Source organism: Camelina sativa, chromosome 8 (assembly GCF_030686135.1).
Source record: "Camelina sativa cultivar CO46 ecotype springtype chromosome 8, ASM3068613v1".
Taxonomy (NCBI): Eukaryota; Viridiplantae; Streptophyta; class Magnoliopsida; order Brassicales; family Brassicaceae; genus Camelina; species Camelina sativa.
In genome coordinates, this window is record NC_141887.1 from 23,720,172 (window position 1) to 23,740,937 (window position 20,766).

Genomic DNA, 20,766 nt, shown 5'->3' on the forward strand with positions numbered 1-20,766 from the left:
GATTGACAACCGTACCTAGCTACTGCTCTTAGGATAGATATGCTTTCCGAAATTTCGAAAAAATGCCTAAAGTAATCTAAATGACCAAAGCATCATAACCTGCGAAAGTAGTTATGAAGCCTGAGGAACACACTGGATTTTGATTGTTAGGGATGTTTGTGACAAATATTAGAGAGAAAATTAAGAGCATCTCCACAAGAAACTTCTAACTAATAAATATTACTCATTTTGTTTCACAAAGAATGTTATTTTGACACATTTCACAAAAATTAATAAAAGTTTGAATTATACATGTTTACCAATATTTAATAAGTAGTTAATGATTTAAAGTCAATGAAAAGGGCTTTGGGTTTAGGGGTTAAAATAAATTAGCAAGAATCTCTGCCACCAATAATACAATATATATCCACAGTTCTTTTAGCCAACAAATCTATGTTAAGTTTTTCTAGAGACAATTAGAAACATATTCACTTTATAATACATATGTGACAAAACTCTAATGATGATTCAAACAAATTATCTTCTTGTGCTACTAACTAACCCACTGCTTGTTTTCATTAACCATGACAAAGGATAAGTATGATGATCTGCAACAAACACACACACAAGTACTTAACAATGTGAGAGCTGAGAACATATTGCACATGTGACTTCAGAAAATACTCGAAAATATTCAGTGTACGAGTATTTTCATCTTCTTCTGCTACTAAGAACATTCATCTCTCTGCATCTAAGAGTAACTGAAAGTCCAGAATAAAATTTAGCTTAACAGGTGATAAGCAAAAGAATATGGGACAGAAATTTTTGTAAGCTCCTCATTAACATCTTTTATACCAACAATTTTGTTTTGTCACGAGGATAGAAGCAACAAACACATTTCTTGTCACTGAAGTCAGCGCCAAATCTCTAAACAAGACTTCCATCGATAATAATGTCGAGCCTATATTAATAGATTTGTTTCGATTTGTAAGAATAACAGAAATCTATCATGGTTTGTAGAACTTGATTTGATTTTGTTATATTTTCCATCAGAAAGTTAGAAAACATCTATATTGAAACAAAAGATCTGTAAAGAAAAGAGGACATGAACCAGTTACTAATATTCTCACTACAAAAAAAAAAAAAAAAAAAAAAAAAAAAAAAAAAGCTCATATAGCCGGGCCTTTCACAACTCTGATCCTCTTCGAACATCGCTTCTTAAGATCCTCGTCAAAGTGAATGTTGAAACACATGCCTAAATCAAGGTGTTCTAGGTGAGGACAACTGTCAAGAATGGCGTTCAAGCCCGTGTTGGTCAGTGAGTTCGCTAAAAGCTCAAGGTGTCTTAGTTCAGGCATACTTTCAGCAATTGCCATTGCATTATTATCAAATCCGTTGATTAAAATTCTTTTGCGAGTGCTGCAATTTAGCTTCAGTGTCTTCAGGTTTGGACAAGACTGGCCTGCAATTTTCAGAGACTCTCCTGTCAATGGGAGGTGTGTAACCTCGAGATATTCAAGCAATGGAAGTTTCACAACTGCATCGACAAATCCATCGTTTTTTATTGTATAGCATTTTACAAGTCTCAGGCTTCTCAGATTACTTGAACTGCAAACAATAATTGTGAGTAAACAAAAAAAAGGATTTAAAAACATAATCTAAGACACAGAAGAAGAACGATAAAAATCTATTTTTTCATGTCTAACCCTAGAATTAGAAATCAAATTTCTTTTGAAGAAAGTAAAGAAAGACAGAACCTATTGGCGATGTAATTGAGGAGCTTATCAGTACAGATGTACTGAATGTAGATCTCAACCAAGCCGCCCTGGCTACGATCAACTGCGTGGCGACACATGATTACGAGGTCGTCGTAGTATTTTATCTTGGCTAGGAGGTTTCCCATGTCGATCTTCCGCCACATAGAAGGTTCTTTGCAGACGCGACGCCACGATCTGCACACTTTCTGAGCGTTTTTAAGTATGTCAATCACGCCAAGCCGGATCAGGATGGATGACGTCAAGTCCGACGGAAGCTCCGCCCAGCTCCTATATTCGCTGTCTTTCATTGCCTTAGACTAAAGAGGGCCAAGAATGAGAAACCGATGAAAACGGAAAAACAAAGAAGAAGAACCCTAAGGATCAAATTGTGAAATCCCTAATGAGAGAGTGAAACAGTAGTATTGTTTCAAGACTTGAAATACAGAGTTATATATTTTACAAAATCAGTTCGGATCATTAAAAGTATATACATTAAGCCCACGTACTAAAGTAATCTCTTGTGTTCAGGCCTATAATTTTACTCACATCCGTTAACGAACGTGGTAATTTTACTGGCATTATATGTTGAGCTAAAGATAGATAGTAAGATGGGCACAATATCAACAAATATGGAGAATCAAGAATTCTGACTTTTTAACTTTGTGACTTGCATTGCAAGACAACACATGTCACATCTGTTCTTCTCAAAAACACTTTACAAAGGCAAAGAGGGGCACACAAGTAAACTGAAACTACAGAGTACATACCCCAAAAAAATATTAAAAAGAGAGGATATGAACGAGTTCATAATTAACCAGTCGCCACAGATATTGTCATTGCATCCTTCAAAATGATCGATCGGACCGCATTTCCTTATATAGTCACAATGATCGTTAACTTCACCCCTAGAAGTAGTAGGGACTGCCATCACTATCATATAAGTAAAAGCTGTCGAGTTCAAATAAATCAGCATCAATATCGGAAATGACATCAAATGGATAATCGGCGGTTGAGTCGTCGGGGCGTTTCAAATCTCTGATCCTCTCAGAACATCGCTTCTCGAGATCCCCAAAAAAGTTAATGTTGAAGCAGCGGCGTATATCAAGATGTTCCAAGTGAAGACAGTTGTCAAGAATAGCGTTCAAGCCTGAGTCGGTTAGTCTGTTCTCAAAAAGGTCTAGGTGGCGTAGTTTGGGCATGGTTTCAGCAATTGCTAGAGCCTCATCATCGACGCTCATGTACCGGCTGAAACAAGGGCTGTTTAGCTTCAATGTCGTCAGGAGTGGGCAAGACTGGCCTATACTTTTCAAATCAAATTCTAGAAAGCCATGTAAAATCTCGAGGTCTTCAAGGAATGGGAGTTTCGTGAATGCATTGACAAATCCCTGGGCTGTTAGTAGATGACTCATTTCAAGCCTAAGGCATCTCAGATTACTTGATCTGCAGATTAGAAATTGTGATAAAATTATCAAAATCTCAGAGAGCACTGCTTAACCAAAACCACAGATTCAACAAATAATGAATTTTAGAAGCAAAGTCCACTTAATAAAATTTATAAGCATTGTTAAATTTTTGACCTAATCCTCACAATAGAGATAAATTAGAAACCTTTCGACGATGTAGGAGAAGAGAGCATCGTCGCCAAAGTGTTCCATGTTGATTTCGACCAAACCGCCTTCGCTGAGATCGACGGCGTGACGACACATCCTATCGTAGTCGAAGATACTGTTGTTTCTCATGTCGATTTTGCTAAACATCCATGGGTCTTTACAGACGCGTCGCCACGATCTGCATACTAGCTGAGCGTTCTTCAGAATCTCAACCGTGCTGAGACGGAGTAAAATTGAAGATGTTAACTCCGGCGGTAGCTCCGCCCAGTTCCCGGACGGCGGCGAAGAGGACGAAGCCATTTTGGGAAAATTAATGGAGTGATGAAGATTGTTTGACGTTTCGGCTTATATAGTCCTCGTCGCACTAACAGGCATATTAATCAAATAACATATTGGGCCTAGGCCCATTATTAAAGTCATTTGTTTTCAAAAGCATTCACAAAAAAACAACCGAAGAGACTGATATCGTCGTTTGACCACAGACTTCTTGACATGCGTATCAAAAAGTCAAATCGAGTACACTGGTATCATATGGGTAATCAGCTGTTGAGTCGTTGGGGCGTCTCAAAACTTTGACCTTCTTCAAACAACGCTTCTCGAGATCACCAACAAGGTTGATGTTGAAACACTGGCGTAAATCGAGATGTTCCAAGTGAGGACAGCCGTTGAGAATGGCGTTCAAGCCGATGTCTGTCAGTCTGTTCCCAAAGAGCTGGATATGTCGCAGTTCATGCATTCTTTTAACAATGTCTATGATCTGATAGTCAGTATCAAGCATTGTTTTAGCAATGTTTAGGCAATTAGGCTCAAAGCGAGCGAGCAGCCTGTAGCCTTGACAGTTTAGCTTCAATGTCTTCAAATGCGAGCAAGCATAGCCTATAGCTTCCAAATTTAGTCCTTTGATTTTGCAGTATGAAAGCTCGAGTTCTTCAAGCAATGGAAGTTTCATGACAGCTGAGAAAAGTCCCATGCCTGTTATTTGATCGCATTTAACAAGTCCTAGGCGTCTCAAATTACTTGATCTACAAGTATTAACAAAAACATTGATCTAAGAGATAAGTATATAACATCAAGATACAAAAATAAGTATCATTGTGAAACTATACTAGTAGCGATTAAGTTTTAACGTAGAAACATACATAATGCGTGGTTTTATATTGTATATTGGACCAGCAAGGAAAGGATAAAAGTTCCATAAGCTCAAAAAAAGGAACTTGGGAGTTGGGAATGCTTCCTATTTACATAAAAGTAGTGAGATTTTTCTTGTTTCTTCAGTTGACCAAATTTGATCACTTACAAAATTCAACATGGGAAAATTTTCTTGATAGAAACCAATATATGTGGGCTTTAACCAGTTATAAGGAGAGAAGCGATGCAAGTTTTCAATGTTATGGTCAAAATGAGTTAAACCATAAAATTTTTCCATAATGCTCAAACTATACCGAGAATTAGATCCAACCCTAGAAATTAGCAAATCCTTTCTGTAATCAAATCAATCTCACTATGTATGTACAGCTTCATAAATTTCAATAAAGAATTGTGCATGCGATCAGTTTTAGGGGAAGAGAGATTAACATATCAACAATGTAGGTGAGGAGAGAATCAGTGCCAAAACGTTCAATGTTTATCTCTACCAAGCCACCTTGGCTAAGATCAACGGCGTGACACATCATACGTCCAAGGCGTTCCAGTTTAATTGATCTAAAATAAAAATAGTTGCATGTTAAGTTGAAAACATGGTCTAAGACATACAAGGACAACAATTTTAATTTAGCCCTAGAATCGGCACTTCTCAAAAACAAAAGTCAAAAGACGTTTCAGATTCTCAAAAACAAAAGTCAAAGTTATAGAGAGAGAGAGAGAGAGACAGAACATAACCTATTGGCTATGAAGGTGAGGAGATCATCGACGCTGAGGTCTTCAGTATTCATCTCGATATCGTACGCAATGAATTTGAGGTTTCCCGGGATTCGCATGTCAATTTTACGCCACATTGAAGGGTCTTTGCAGATGCGCCACCACGGGGTGCACACTTTCTGAGCATTTTCCAGTATCTCAGTGGCACCAAGATAGTGCAGGATCAATGACGTCAGTTCTACCGGAAGGTCCACCCAGTTTATGGGTTTGTCGTCGTCCCTTGTATGCGAAGAGGCCATTTTCTGAGTATCTAAAACGTCGTCAAGTGATAAGTTAGATAAATACTAGTTTCAGACCTTTCGGCTCCTTCGCAAATTTACAGTTTAAAGTCCCCATACCCATAGTATTAAACGCTCAGGCTCAATAATCGAAAAACATATTGGGCCTAGGCCCATAAATAAAGTCAAATCGTTTTCAAAAGCTTCACAAAAACCGAAGAGACTGATCATGTATTGTCAAGAGACCAGCTAAACAGACTTCACACGCGCGTATAAGAAAATAAAATTGACAACTGGTATGATCATATTCAAATGGTATCTTAATTGACAACTCGGATTCGTTTAGATTAGTAAACATCCACCAAAAAAATCTATTATGTTCATAGAACCAAGCTTGCGTTGCCTCTTTGGTTAACATTGGTTAACTAAGCTTGGTTTGATGTTGTAGAATAAGAATCGGTATTTAAGCTAATGGTCTACAAACTATTTTTGAGGCTAATAAATATGTGTTATTTCTCCGATTTGCTCTCACGCTCTCGTTCTCAATATTCCGGTACACCGGACTTTTAATAATAGAATATTGCAAACAAGTGGGCTTAAAACAAAACAACTTCTCAAAAAACAAAAGTCAATTATGATATAGACCTTCATAGGAGACGTAATACCTCTCCCCGTTCACCATTAGTGTCCCTTTTAATTGCCGCTTTATGTCCACTTCCACACACACACGTGCAAACCTTGCTCGTTCCACTCTCAAAGATGTCAAGTCCACCTTAATCGGTTTACCTAACCCTCCTGCGATCCCCATCAATATAGTCTTATGATAGAAGTTCACCGGCAGATTTGCGATCCTGACCCACACTGGCCTAGTTCTAATCTCGTCTCTTACCGGATCAAAGTCCGGTGACCACGTTTTAACCATTAGAATACTACCAAATACACGCCATAAACCACCTGTCACTGCCCTCAAGTAATCCTCCTCCACATCAAACCGCAACATGAAGAACTGTCTCGGTAGATCCAACACCGACATCCCACCCCTCGGTTTCCACAACTCCTTGAGCCTTCGATTCATCGCTTCCACTGAGATGTGACGACCCATAACTTTCACGATCATACACTGCCGGAATAACCCGTTCATGGCATCCAACACTTCTTTACCAATCGTGATGACCGGCTCTCCTTCCTCCCCATCGGGAAACTCCAAACTCATTCTTGACAGCACAAACTCCTCCTCTAGAACTCTCTCTGGAACTGGTACTCCTCTACCATTACTACTCTGAACCTTCTCCGCATACGAACCTTCGTCCTTCATATGCTCATCCTGAACTTCCGTTCCCAAAACCCTAGAGCGGCTAGGGCACGACATTTCAGACCTTTCGGCTCCTTCACAAATTTACAATTAAAGTCCTCATAGTATTATTATATATCTACAAGACTACATAATTATAAGCCTAATGTTCTAATTATATGAATCGTGCATAGGACCATAATTTTGTGTTTCTTTTGGCAGCACACATTATTTACATGGTTTACGTTCAATGTTAAATTATTTTAAATAGAAAATAAAAATAAAAAATAGAGCGTGAAATGAGGTAAGACAGACAAATTTCGTTGAAAAGAAAAGCCTAAGCCAAAATGATTGTCCACTAATTACGCCTCACAAAACAGGGGAAGTTGCAAAAACACAACAACCATAACTCTCTCTCTCTCTGTTATTGTCGAAATTTCTAACATCTCTCTCCCTTTGTTCATTATTTTTTATTTTTTGGCTGATTGATTCTCTCTAGACGGCGTTTTTAAAACCGGAAAACATGAGCCGTCTCCGAGCATTTTCTGCACCGGATTTAGTTCCTTCTGATTCTGGATCTATTACATCATCACCAACAAGAACCAGAGACCACCCATCTCATGAAGATTCTGGCTTAGAAGGTAAACCGATTATATTCATTTAAATAATCTTCTTTCATTCAGATTTTATCTACGTTGTTAACAAAAGATAACATTCTTGTGACTTGCGTGGCAAGAAAATTTGTTGAACATGTTCTTGCTTCTGTTTTTAAGGGATTACTACGAACGTGAAGCTACTCCTGAAACTCGTTCAAGATCACAACGAAGCAACCTCGAGGCAGCACGATGACTGGAAGGTACAGAGAGTCAAAACGATGATGACGATTCTCGAGGATCTAAAGACACGAATCCAGAAAGCTCAACAACAATCATCATCATCATCATCCGGGAAAAAAGAGCTTAGACGATGCAACACAGAGCTGAAACCGACTCATGATCCAAACAAGAATCCGATGAAGCCGCCACAGAACGATCCTGATGATGTTCAGAAGCTGAGAAAAGAGCTAAGCGCGAGTATGGCTGCAAGAAAGAGTCTTCAAATGATGTGTTCAAGTCTAGGGAAGGAGAAAGAGATAATGGCTTTGGAGCTTGCGAGGAAGGCTCACGAACGGAACGAAATGGAGGAGCTAATAAGTGATCTTAGGGCTCAAAATGATAAACTGCTCAAGAAAGTGCAGAATTGCGCGGCAGAGCACAGTAATGAGAAGAAAGAAGATGATGATGGTCAAGGAGGCAACGATGTGTCTCTTCAGGGAAGAAACAAAGAGTTGTCTGATCAGCTTCTCAAGTCTATTGACGGATACCGATCTTTGAAAAGGAAATACAAAGATGTTCAAGAGGAGAATGGATCGATGAGACGAGCCCTTAGAGATTATGGGGAAGGAATGAATGTTGGGACTCAGAAACTAAACATGTTGCATGAAAAGATAACAAGAGAAGATGAAGTGAATATTGAGGATGAGATTTCAGATTTAGAAAAGTTGTTTCAAGGGCTTGGTTTAAAGATTTCAAATCATTCCCATAAGAAGTAAACAAACAGAGATTCCATCTATGTATCAAAATATAGATTGTAAATCATATAATTTTGGAAGTTTTGTCACTTGAATTCGTGCTAGGTAACAATAATACTGAGTTTTGTCTCTCCTTTACTTAAAGTTGGATTTAGCAATTTGCTTATAGTTCTATTGGGACCCTTAATCCATCGTGAGCAAGCTGCACTTGGATTCCTTCCCTAGAAATCAACATAGTCTATCAGCATTTAACAATGTTGATATATAGAGATCATTTTATAACATATGTTTCATTACGTACCTTAGAGACCATTCCGCAAGTATCTCGTTGTATTCATGGTGATCAAACTCATGTGTCATACCCGTTAAAAGCGCTCTCTTTGGACAGAGCCTCTTTAAGATCTCAAGAGCCTAAAGAACAGAGATATAATGAAACTTACTTTCAAAAATGTTCAGAGTAATGAAACATTGTTTGACAAATAAAGAAAAACATTGAAACAAACCTCAGGAAAACAGATGTGTGTAGGATTTAGTCCTCTCTATTATCAACGAGATGATGGTCAGCAACAACAAAATTTCACGAACGAATAGCGGTAAAAGAAAGTTACATAATGATCTTAACCTTGCGAGGTATATTTGTATCCAAGATAAGAAGATCTAACTGTCCAGCCCCTGCTTTGGAAATAGCTGCATATTCAAATATTCATTAGAAGATCAATCTTTCTCTTAGTAGAAGTGAAATACATGGTGATAATGATTAAGGCGGAACCATAATGAGCTCTTACCATACTCGGTACTCGGTGGAATGCGTGATACATCTGATATATAAGCCACTTTACTTTTATTACCGAAAAGGAAACCTAAAGCAATGTAGTCCTCTCCATGCATCACCTAATTAGCAAAACATTGTTGAGTCTTCAAGCTCTCAAATAATAATCAGACTGGTTTTATCTACTCAAAAGTCAAAAAAAAAGTGTAACCGGAAGAGGCGTGAAAGATAAGCCTGAGGCAGTGAATGGTTTTTCACAATTCTCTTCTATGATTTGCCAGTCAAGCTGTGAAACTCTTCTAGGCACTTTTTTAACCTTCTTATCAACCAAATAAGGAAACCTAGTAGCAATACTGCAAGAAAATGCACAATGTTGGTGCCTTAAAAGTCTCACCAGAGAAATGCTAATTGAGATAGAGACCACAAATCGAAGATGGGAAAACCTAAAGATTGTTACCTTTCCATTGTAAATTGAGATAGAAACACAGGAAGTGGATCAGAGTCAATGGTTGAACCGCGAGGTTGAAGAGATCGAATATCATCTAAACCATGAACAGCATCTGCGTGCTCATGAGTTAGAACTATCTACACAAACCATACAATTCACTAATCAGCATAGAATTCAATTCAGACCAAGAAAAAAAGATGCAAGAATTCAAGAAGATAGCAAATAAAAGGGCTTAACAGAATGGATTCGGGAAATCTTATAGAAGGTGAACCAACGAAGGACTTGCTCTCTAAAACTCTTCCCAACATCAATAATTATGTAATAGTGTCTACCCTCTTCTTCCTCGCAGCAATAGTCAATCAAGAGCGATGTGTTGCATCTGCCAAAATCAAGATTCAAGATTGGATTAAAGAATGTCCCCCAAGAAGAACACTAGAAATCGGATTTTACATTATCCACCTAAAAAGGGTTAATCCGAAACAGAGAGAACAAAAGATGTCTCTGTTTTCAATCACAAACCCCAATTTCAAAAGGGTGTTTTATGTAAAGCAACAAGGTTTCTAAATTTCACCATCTCCACAGCTTAAAAGATCAAAAATCCAAAGAGAAAGTGATGTCAAAATATACCTGTAGTTAGGGTTAAGGTGAGGAAGTAAAGAGAGGGATTGAGAACAGACATGGCAAGGAGGATCCGATGGCTGGAGTAAGCATCTGAAATCGGGAACTGCACCGGAGCAGCCTGTTCCGAGAAAGATCAGAGCCGTTCGATCATTATCACATTGATTCTTCTCCATCTTTCAAGATTACGATCTTCTCGTGGTCCAACGCTGACTTGAAAAGCCAACGGCTACATGTTTGTTTATTGCATTAGTTGAGAGAATATGCGATAGGTGACACAAAGTTGTCTTTATCAAAGTTTTATATACCCACCAGACCAAAGTGATACTGTAATATTTTAGTATAATACACACATTTTTTACTAAGTTCTATACACGCATTTTTATAGAAATTTTTAAAATGTGTTGTGTATTCATTTAAAATATATATATCATTCCACCGTTAAAGTATTTCTGGATGTTAACTTTTATTCATAGACTCGATTAAAATATTAATAATGTTTTACACAAGTATGAAAGTAATTTTTGTATGTGACGCTTGAAGAGAAGGTCGTAAATATTTGCATCAGATTAGAAGAACAAAAGCGGGGTTGTTTTGAACTTTTAGTTTCAATGTGGAAGGCAGATACAAAACTAGACTGGAGTTGGATTGATCAAAATTAGAGTATAAAGCCGAAACTAAGAGCAAGGCCAATGGAGTAACCCATATGGGTTACTCACAATTAAATTAATCATATAATTTTTATTAATCTAATCAAAACAACCATTAAGTACTTATCAAAATTCTTCCTTCCACTAGAGTAACCCACATAGGTTTCTCAATCATTAAAATTATTGTTTATTAATTTTGAAATTTAAATAATTTTAAATTGAAAAATAAGTAATATTAGTTACTTATATTAGAAATAAAAATATTTTACAGAATTCAGAAATACTAAACATATTTTACAAAATCGGGGAAAATAGACAAATATAAATTATAATAGAAGAAACAAGCTACGGAAAAATAAATTAAATCCGTTCTATTGTTGGGTTGCACCAAATTTTTGCCAGATATGTTCAATCAAGTCTTTTTGAAGGCGGTCATGCATTTTTGGATCCCGAACGTCATTTCGCATGGTCATTATATTATGGAGATTCGTTGGCCTATCTGTTGAATATGATAAATCCACATGAGAAGTTCCGCTTCCTTCTCCTTGATAAAACTCTGATGGATCGTAGAAACTATATTCATGTCGTTCGTCTTCCACTATCATGTTATGCAATATTATACAAGCTCTCATTATCTTGCCTATTTTTGCTTTATCCAAAAAAAGTGCGGGATTCTTTACGATTGCAAATCGAGCCTGCAAAACTCCAAATGCACGCTCTACATCTTTTCGACATGCTTCTTGATATCTAGCAAAGAGTTGGTTTTTTTGACCTTGTGGAAGTGTAATTGATTGGATGAAAGTTGCCCATTTTGGATAGATACCGTCAGTGAGATAGTACGCCATTTTGTATTGCCGTCCATTGACAACGTAGGTAATTCTAGGAGCTCGACCCTCTAGTATATCATCGAACACTGGTGAGCGGTCCAAAACATTGATATCATTTAATGTACCTGGTGGTCCGAAAAAAACGTGCCAAATCCATAAATCTTGCGATGCCACAACCTCTAGTACGATTGTCGGTTTTCCAGATCCACGTGAATACTGTCCTTTCCATGCCGTCGGACAATTCTTCCACTCCCAATGCATACAATCTATGCTCCCTATCATTCCGGGAAAACCACGATATTCTCCAATATTCAGTAATCGTTGGAGGTCTTCCGCTGTAGGCCTTCTGAGGTACTCTTCTCCGAAAAGATTTATAACTCCACTAACAAATTCTTCAAGGCATTTGTGCGCAGTGGTGTCAGCAAGTCGTAGATATTCGTCCATCATATCTGCTGCACTTCCGTATGCCATCATACGAATTGCTGCCGTACATTTTTGAAGTGCAGAAAGACCGAGCCTTCCAGTTGCATCTCGTCTTTGTTTGAAGTAAGGGACCCCATGTTCAATACTATTAACAATACGCAAGAATAACGGTTTGTTCATTCTAAATCGACGGCGAAACATACCTTGAGTGTAAGTGGGATTCTCACTAAAATAATCATTCCATAACCGATTGTGGCCTCCTTCTCGGTCTCTATTAATGTGCACTCTTCTGAAAACTGGTAATTGTGGATCTTCCGATTGAGTCCAATGGTTCTGAATTTCCTCCACTATACTGTCAACTTCTTCCTCTACCATATCATCAACTTCTTGATCAGAACTCCAACTTGACATCTTGTTAAAATATTTGTGGGTTTAAAGATAGAAAATTTGATCCTTTATTGTGGATAAATGGTTTTTTTGTTTTTGGGTTTAGAAGATAGAAACTGTTTGAGAACAAGGTTATGGTTTTAAAAGTTTACAACTTAAAAAAAAAACCTACAATCCGAATGAGAGATACAAGAAATGAAAAGAAGGATGATACGAATGAATCTGATATGTGGCCAATATATAGAAAAGGCAAAACATAACAGGCCGAAAATGATTCACAAGTCACTAGGACCACCGAGAAACATACAAACATACAAAAAACAACATGTCGCATACAAACAGCTTCACGGTTCTTAACAGAACATGACCACCTTCACGGGACTCACCAAAACACAGGCCCACCTTCACGGGATTCACCAAAAAACAGTTCCACCTTCATTAGAGTACAAACAGCTTCACATGTCGCATGGACCCCAACAACCTGAAACATAACAAATGTCTTAATCAGAAACGTAAATCATAACACAACAAAGCTCAAAGTTGAGACATAAACAGATGATTAAACATAAACAAAACAAGAAGATTTGCATATATAAAAAACGTAAATCATAACACAACAAAGCTCAAAGTCGAGACTCAACCTAAGTGTTGACAACAGTTGGTCAGTTAGCTTGTCTCTGAGTGTGACTTGAGCTTGTGTAAGGTCAGGCTTGTTAAGGAGACTCTCAAGCAATCTCATTTTGCCTTGCCTATTTTTGCCTCTTGTTCCTTATCCTTCATGGCTATAATCTTATCCAGTTTTCTCGTAGAGACATCCTCACCATCATTACTAACTACCGGTTGCTTACCTTTCTTCTTCGAAGCTTTAACACCCGGAGGCCTCTGTTCAGCGCCATCATTTGTTGAAGTCGAAACGTATGCTCCGTCTGAATCAAGCTTAGCCTTCTTGTTTGAATCCTCCGAGATCCATTTCTGATCATGCTTGAGTGCCCTCCAGCAATGCCCTAGAACAAATGGCTTACCCATATCATTCTTGTAAAGCTGACATGCCATAGACATAACATCATCTTCAGATTCTCCACTCTTCCTTCTTGCACTGGCTTGTGTGTAACACCCAATAAATTTGTTCACTTGGTGGTTTATCTTTCTCCACCTAGCCTTACATTGCGACGACCCTCTAGTATGTGTACTCGATGCCTTCTCACTTGCTTGGAAGTACTCGGCAATTCTCTTCCAGAAGGAACCAAACTTTTGCAAATTACTAACAACCGGGTCTTTGCTGGTATTTAACCAGGCACTGATGAGAGTAATATCCTCCTCGGTACTCCACCTTGTCCTACTTCCTCTACCGGCTTCTTCTTCATTCTCGTCGACACTAAGGTCAATACAGTCTTCGGTGACAGATGGTGTGCTAATTTGGACAGGCTGAGAAGAGAATGTGGGGATGTAGTCGACAGGTTGAGAAGGGAGTGGGGTGGTATACTGATTAGGCTGAGAATCCTGTTGAGAATTCAACAGATCCATATAAGTATTAGGAGGATAACTATAAGGGTTTGAAGAACTCATAACTAGAGTATTAGATAAAAGGGTTAAGTTCAGAATTAGAGTAAATGGAACTTGGTAAGGGTTTATATTGACCTAAAGGTGTGTTTAGACAGAGATAGATGCACTATAAACGTGTATCTATCCAAGATTAGACAACTGAAAAGTCTGAGTTTACGTTGATTAGATTGTAATTGGATTAGATTGTAACGAATGTGTTTACTTTTGTAATGTGTGTTTGCGGAAGAGGAATATACACTAACAGTATAGTTAGATGTAAACTTGAAACACAAATTGTTAGTTGAAACCTAGATAGTTTAAAATTGAAAAAATTATGGTTTTTTGTTTTATGATTTGCAACCATCAGCTTTAGTAGCATCATATCTTATCAGACATGATGTCAAATTTTTTAAAAAAGATTTTCAAAAAGTAGTCTTTAAAGTCAAGCCTATTTTCAAATGCAATCATTTACATGAATGACTCAATTTTCTTTATAATACAAACAAAAGCAGCAAAGCATCTTCTTTTTCAAATAGGATCCAAGCACCATTTTTCAAAACAAAACAACAATCACTTGCTACCAAGCCGAGAACATGTTACAACATACATGAAAAGATCAGAATGTACCTGGTTTTAAAACAGTCTCCACAATCTGGATGATCAATGAAATCAGCCAATGTCAGCCGCCTATTGTTCCTGTCAGAACACAGTGAACATCTTTAAGTAGTTAGAATCGTTTCTTAGTTTTATGGAATCAAAAATTTTAAGTAAATAGAGACTAAAGTGATGCTTACTGTAACCATCATCAAGAATCAGAAAGATGTATCTTCAATTCCCATAACGGAGAACATCTCAGCTACACACCACTGTCTCCTTTCAGCAACACAATACAGAACATCAACAGAGATCAAAACGAAAAAATAAAATAAATGAAGCAACAAATTTGGAAGACAAACCATGGAGGAGAGAGAGAGAAGCTGGATTGCTTTGAGTTTGGCTCTTTCAATTTGGCTTAGCGAGAAGCCTACTTCATCGAGTCCACAAATCAACAGAATGAACATAACTTGCCTTGTTCTGTTATGTGTGTTCCACAACCAAAATGCACCTACAAGAAAGACACATCACAAAACAAATCATCTACATTATCGGACAATCATCCATGAGTGAAGTAAAGCAGACAAACAGACAAAACAGACCTTGATAGGCTTGACTCTCATCCCACAGATCAGTGGCAGCTACATATGGCTTCCACGAATGGCTCTTCCTTCTTACATCACAACAATAGAACACCACAACTCCGAAAGCATGAAAATGATTCACCAAACACCATAACTCTCGTCTCAGATAGACAACACATAGCATCACAAAGAATACAAATAGAATTCAATCTTGGTTCTCCATCAGCTAACATAGATAAAAAAAAAAAAAATAGAACAAGCAAAGTTGGGAAGCAAACCGTGGAGGAGGGAGAAAGAGAGAAGGAGACACAATCTCTCCGGCAATCCGAGGTGATGGAGTTCAATCTGAATCGTCCTCTGATTCAATCTTGGTGCTCCATCACCTCTGAATCGTGTCTTACCTACGAAACCAAACCTAAAACTCAGATTCTTTTTGCATGACCATTGACAATCCCTATTTTGATTGAACAATGAAAACTAACCTTTCCGGTGCCCCTTGCCATCCCATCGCCGTCTCTCGCTGTCCTACTCGTCGGATCGGGATTAATAACCCTTGGAACCAGAGATCGATTGCCGTCAGGCTCGAATCGTCGGATCGAGAATTCGAGATTAATAACCCTTGTAACCAGAACCGAACAGCAATCGTTATCAGGGCAAACACTCACCTCTTTAGTCCGGAAAAACTGTTTTGTCGATTGAATCGATCGAAACTGAGGAAGGATTGAATCGTTTCTCTGTCGTCGAGAGGAGAAAGAGAGAGAGAAAGGATTGGCAAAAGAAAAGGAAGAAAATGAGAAATTGTTTTTTTTGGTCTTTTATATTTTGAGATACATCCAATCAGAAGAGGCCACATAGGGTTACTTCAACCGTTCTTTGGATGCTCACTTGAGTATCGATTCTCATGTTTTTGGGCTTTTCTTTTTGTTTTTGAATTATTTTTGATCCAGTAACTCTAATAGCAATCCACTAAGAACTACCACTGGCCTTGCTCTAATAAAACCAAAATATGTTATCAAAAAAATCAAACTATTAAGAGATGAATGAGCAATCTATTGCGCAAACAATCATAATAGATTAAATTGTTTTTATGTTTTAATCTTCCTCCTAAATTTTTTTTATATTCGTAAGTGAATGTTAGTGTGAATGTGAGTTTGAATTATATAATTTTTAAAAAAATATTAAAAGAGTAATTGAAATGGTTCATAATTAAAAAATAAAATAAAATTGGAATGGCAGTTGGGTAAATATAACACACTTTTCTGGCCTGATGGTAAAACTGAAGGCCTATTTTGTTTTTATATCGTCGATTTTAGTCCTCCTCGAAGATATTTTTAGTTTTCACTTTCCCAAATTCAACTTGCGAGTCTTCTAGGGTTTACGCGATCGATCACCATCACCATGGTTCTCAAACCATGCGTACTCGAGACGACGAAGAGAGAAGGAGATTCGAGGATTGAAGAAGGACGCAGTGATGGGAAAGTCAAAATTGAGGAGCCTCGCGATACTAGAGCTGATGATGATATCCTAAAGGCGCCTGAATGGGATGTGGACAGCTTCGATGGTTTAGAGTATTATTCATCTTCGGATCCCGCCTCTGATGAGCAGCTTTCATCTGACGAGCTGGAGGCTTTAGAGAACTACAACATCGTTAAACGCCAGTTGATCGACAGCAAGGTACCCTTCATCTTTCTTTTGAATTATGAGTTATATATGAAATTGAGATGGTGTGATTTTTGATTTGTAGTACAATGTAGGGATTTTACTTGGATCCAGAGCGTAGGCTAAGATATTTCTACAAAAACATCTCTACTACAAGTTTGGACCGGAGTGCACTTTGGGGCAAAACCTTTCGTGAGTACTGGGAAGAGATGGTACGTGTCTGTCTCCAAAAACACAACCAAGACAACCAAGACAAGGCTAGTTCCTTTTCCTTTTCTCTTCTTGTGGGTTTGTTTTAATATGTCTGTCATTCACCGTTTTTAGATGGGTAGCTAAGCCTTATGATTGTTTTTTTTTTTTTTTGTATGTGGGTCTAGGTGTGTAATGTGGAGTTTGTTGAAGTTGTGAGAGGTAATTATCGCGGAGGACCGAGATCAAAGTCATACATTACGTTTCTGGCTAGGGAGAAGCCGGATGGACCTCTTGTGGAGTATCAAGCTAAGTGTATGGTTACTTTGGACAGAAAGAGGCATCCCATCCTCTGTAGACCCACTCCTACGCCAATGCCTTGATACCAAAACTATAACTTATAGTCTACAAGGTAATTTTATTTACATTGGTTGATTTGAGTGTTTGATATGCAGAGATTCAAACGTGCTTAGATATTATATATATATATATATATATATAGTTGCTTCTGGAATCTGTTAATGATATACTGTCTCTCTCTCGCGGGTGATTTGCTTTGTCGAGGCTCAGTAGTGTTTAGATATCTATGTAATGTATGCTTTTCGTTATACTCCCTCCCTCCCTCAGTAGTGTTTAGATATCTAACATTAAGGTTTTACGGACCTTAATGTTAGATTAGAATCAATTATGATCTTATCACAAGTAACATATATAACTAATAACCAAGTAACAATAACCATTAGAGATATATAATATCAAGTAACATATATAACCAAGTAACAATAACCATTAGAAATAAATAATATGTTCTATAGATATTCTTAATAGATATTATCAGAGTGGCCAATAGATTTTGAAGCTACCATCTGCTGGGAGAAACAATCTGCAGTAACCGTTGTTGCCAAAATCTACTCCCCAAGAATTTTGAGCCACTAGAAAATCTACTCCATCATTCGTTATACCTCTCGCAACAACAAGCAAAGAATGTTCAGCGGTTTTTTCAGTTCTTAACCTGGGAACATGATAGATTCCCTAAAAAAAAAAGTAATCAAGATGAAAAAGTGATGTTAATATTATGTATAAACTTTTTTTTTTAAATAAAAACAAAAGCAACTTTTACTTACCATTCCAATTTCTTCGAATTCAGGAAAATACTCTATAACAATTCCGAAAGGTGTTATGTCGGACATGTCATAAACAAATTGTCTTGTAGCATCGTGGTTTTGGCCAAAGTCTCCTTTAGTCTTCACTCCTCTAACTATTAAGAGATGAATCACTGATAATGAGAAACCCACTGATGATGAAATTAATGCCCATTCTGTAATTACTTAGCCAGGAAAAAGAAAAGAAAATTAAACCCTTTGCCGAAACAAGCAATCTGCAGTTTGAGTAAATCTTTGAAAATCACTTGGACAGAGTTTCTTCTTTAAGTAACTATTTGACCGTTTGAATACTTTTTATTTCTAATTTGTCTCATCTATCTATTCTCTTACTCTCAATTAATAAATATATTTATGAAAAATGAGTATCACAAGGTACAAGACCTTTGTGATATATCATGAGATCTGTGTTTAATACAGGTTTAATATCAAATAACACAATATTGAACTAGACAATTTACAAGCCCTGATTTTTTTAATATTTGTATTAAATTCGGGTTTTACTGTGGGCTTCCAACTCAAAACCAATTGACAATGAATGGAGAGGCCCTAACCCTTTATATATTAGTTAATCCTTTCACATCTTTCCGATGTGGGATATTTTACACTAATACCTCCCCCCTCACGCTCAGGCATGACCATCTGAAGCGTGAGCATATGTGGGAACAACATCCACGGGATGGTCTAAGAAACAACCTGCTCTGATACCATATTAAATTTGGGCTTTACTGTGGGCTTCCAACTCAAAAACAATTGGCAATGAGTGGAGAGGCCCTAACCCTTTATATAGTAGTTAATCCTTTCACATCTTTCCGATGTGGGATATTTTACACTAACACCCCCCTCACGCTCATGCATGACCATCTGAAGCGTGGGCATATGTGGGAACAATATTGGTGTATGGGCCGACAGTCCATGTTGGGCTTTGTTATGTCGGTTATTATAAACCCTAATATTCTTGTAAACCCTAAGACCTAGTGTTATAGAAACCCTTGTATCATTGATTAAGAAAAACAATACAATAATAAAGAGTTTTGCCCTAAACCTTTCTCTAGTTTCTTTATGGTATCAGAGCAGACGATTGTTGTGGATCTAAATTAAAGCTTCCGCGTTAGTGTTCTTGTGATCCCAATGATCATGGGATGTGAAGACGATGGTGGTGATGAAGACGAACCCGACGAAGATGACCTGAAGCAACGTTGATGTGTGGTTTGACATACACATGCATGATTTTAGTTTATTATTGTTTCTTTAGTTAATCGAATTTTGGGTTGGTGCTTATGAGTATTGCCATAGGTTTTTTTTTTACTGGTTTTGGGTCTTATTTTATTGCAATAATTAATTGGGGTTTACTTTTATTTAAACAATTGATGATGGTTCTAGGGTTCTAGGGTTCATGGTTTACATGAGTTTGGTTATGATTTTTCTATGTTTTTATTTGGTAATAGTTTTACCATTACGGGGTAGTTGTTTGGAACGCTCATGTTTTAGGTCAATTTCTTTTTAGTCCGATTTGTGGACTGTTCGAGATTAGGACAATTATTTGTGGAGATTGCAGGATTTGCACCCACGGAATGTTGTTATTCCCTTTTACCGAAGACCGAAGACGAGCTAAAGTTCCACCCCTATTTTTCTAGATAAAAGTTTATGCCCTGAAGAGTTTGTTGACATGATTTGTCCAATTGACAATGAGTGGAGAGGCCTAACCCTTTATATATTAGTTAATCCTTTCACATCTTTCCGATGTGGGATATTTTACACTAACAATTTGAAATAAAACGTCAGATATTCACACAAAAAAAATATATCGATGAATTGGTTCCAATCTCTTATTCTGCCTGAGCTGTTATGAATTTGTTTCATTTTTATAAGATATTGTGATGTGTTCTGTCTGACTTCTGATGCATATTTGATATCATGAGTCCCGATGTAATAACTCTAGGTAAAGTAGACACACTTTTTGCCCATGTAATTAACTCCGTCGTATTATACACTACTACCAGTACGTTTTTTTCTTTATTGAAATTGGATGGACCAAAAAGAAGAAGAGATTATTTAATCAAACAATCAACCTAATTTTTAATTATGTTTTAGTACCATTACTATGTGGTCCATTAGCATGATCCAAAAATATTTGTGTTGTCCACTCACCACTGTTCGGCATTTGCAACTATATAAAGTAATGAGAAAATGTTCAAAGAAGACATTCTTATCAAAATATTCGACATTAAATGGTTAGAACGTACCCACACACTGATCACACTAGTATCATACTATCATGTGTGTAATATCAATTAATTAATGCTTACTTAGAGAACTTACTGGCAATATATCTTAACACATGTTTTCTTCGGTTCTTCCTAAGAGAACTTGTAACACAAGAAAACCTTGATACTAGATTACTAGGGTTATCAAAGGAAACAAAGATAAGTCTTTGAATTCTATTTTAAACTTCCGTATATGTATTTTCTTATGATATACAGTATAGAGATAAATTACTATAAATATCATACAATAATTTTGTTAATTGTTCTTTCGGAAAATCAACCGATTCCCCTATTCCTATGAATTAGT

The 20,766-nt window shown here is 37.2% G+C and overlaps 8 protein-coding genes and 1 pseudogene across 9 annotated transcripts; 2 read left to right on the forward strand and 7 right to left on the reverse strand.

Annotated features, from left to right (window-relative positions):
- Nucleotides 1-1,148: 1,148 nt before the first annotated feature.
- LOC104709759 (putative F-box/LRR-repeat protein 23 pseudogene) lies at nucleotides 1,149-2,047 on the reverse strand (annotated as a pseudogene).
- A 462-nt stretch (nucleotides 2,048-2,509) lies between these two features.
- On the reverse strand, nucleotides 2,510-3,646 carry LOC104709760 (putative F-box protein At4g05475). Its single transcript, XM_010426322.2, has 2 exons — nucleotides 3,345-3,646; nucleotides 2,510-3,176 (listed from the first exon to the last, which is right to left on the reverse strand). Exons 1-2 carry the CDS (start codon nucleotides 3,644-3,646, stop codon nucleotides 2,642-2,644), a joined length of 837 nt encoding a protein of 278 aa, XP_010424624.2. The 3' UTR covers nucleotides 2,510-2,641.
- Nucleotides 3,647-3,845: 199 nt separating this feature from the next.
- On the reverse strand, nucleotides 3,846-5,470 carry LOC104709761 (putative F-box protein At4g05475). Its single transcript, XM_010426323.2, has 3 exons — nucleotides 5,225-5,470; nucleotides 4,922-5,047; nucleotides 3,846-4,368 (listed from the first exon to the last, which is right to left on the reverse strand). The coding sequence occupies exons 1-3, from the start codon at nucleotides 5,338-5,340 to the stop codon at nucleotides 3,846-3,848; spliced, it is 765 nt and encodes a 254-aa protein (XP_010424625.2). The 5' UTR covers nucleotides 5,341-5,470.
- A 639-nt stretch (nucleotides 5,471-6,109) lies between these two features.
- LOC104709762 (uncharacterized) lies at nucleotides 6,110-6,850 on the reverse strand. The gene has a single exon (XM_010426324.2). The coding sequence runs from the start codon at nucleotides 6,848-6,850 to the stop codon at nucleotides 6,110-6,112; it is 741 nt and encodes a 246-aa protein (XP_010424626.2).
- Nucleotides 6,851-7,037: 187 nt separating this feature from the next.
- LOC104709763 (uncharacterized) lies at nucleotides 7,038-8,480 on the forward strand. The gene is made up of 2 exons (XM_010426325.3): nucleotides 7,038-7,413; nucleotides 7,546-8,480. The coding sequence occupies exons 1-2, from the start codon at nucleotides 7,296-7,298 to the stop codon at nucleotides 8,361-8,363; spliced, it is 936 nt and encodes a 311-aa protein (XP_010424627.2). The 5' UTR covers nucleotides 7,038-7,295; the 3' UTR covers nucleotides 8,364-8,480.
- Nucleotides 8,382-10,452, reverse strand: LOC104707717 (putative hydrolase C777.06c). Its single transcript, XM_010424142.2, has 9 exons — nucleotides 10,187-10,452; nucleotides 9,797-9,938; nucleotides 9,569-9,696; nucleotides 9,323-9,464; nucleotides 9,128-9,233; nucleotides 8,965-9,029; nucleotides 8,846-8,881; nucleotides 8,644-8,753; nucleotides 8,382-8,563 (listed from the first exon to the last, which is right to left on the reverse strand). The coding sequence occupies exons 1-9, from the start codon at nucleotides 10,351-10,353 to the stop codon at nucleotides 8,506-8,508; spliced, it is 954 nt and encodes a 317-aa protein (XP_010422444.2). The 5' UTR covers nucleotides 10,354-10,452; the 3' UTR covers nucleotides 8,382-8,505.
- Nucleotides 10,453-12,846: 2,394 nt separating this feature from the next.
- LOC147940377 (glutathione S-transferase T3-like) lies at nucleotides 12,847-13,988 on the reverse strand. Its single transcript, XM_087461280.1, has 2 exons — nucleotides 13,209-13,988; nucleotides 12,847-12,945 (listed from the first exon to the last, which is right to left on the reverse strand). Exons 1-2 carry the CDS (start codon nucleotides 13,986-13,988, stop codon nucleotides 12,847-12,849), a joined length of 879 nt encoding a protein of 292 aa, XP_087317406.1.
- Nucleotides 13,989-16,502: 2,514 nt separating this feature from the next.
- Nucleotides 16,503-17,642, forward strand: LOC104707720 (uncharacterized). 2 transcript variants are annotated; one of them, XM_010424144.3, is made up of 3 exons: nucleotides 16,503-16,858; nucleotides 16,939-17,100; nucleotides 17,221-17,642. In XM_010424144.3, exons 1-3 carry the CDS (start codon nucleotides 16,583-16,585, stop codon nucleotides 17,413-17,415), a joined length of 633 nt encoding a protein of 210 aa, XP_010422446.1. In that variant the 5' UTR covers nucleotides 16,503-16,582; the 3' UTR covers nucleotides 17,416-17,642. The 2 variants fall into 2 exon arrangements, 1 of the variants encoding a protein (XP_010422446.1); XR_015563698.1 differs by having other exon boundaries at nucleotides 16,520-16,858; nucleotides 16,929-17,100.
- A 224-nt stretch (nucleotides 17,643-17,866) lies between these two features.
- On the reverse strand, nucleotides 17,867-18,864 carry LOC147940378 (uncharacterized). Its single transcript, XM_087461281.1, has 3 exons — nucleotides 18,807-18,864; nucleotides 18,157-18,290; nucleotides 17,867-18,064 (listed from the first exon to the last, which is right to left on the reverse strand). The coding sequence occupies exons 1-3, from the start codon at nucleotides 18,862-18,864 to the stop codon at nucleotides 17,867-17,869; spliced, it is 390 nt and encodes a 129-aa protein (XP_087317407.1).
- Between the last annotated feature and the right edge of the window lie 1,902 nt (nucleotides 18,865-20,766).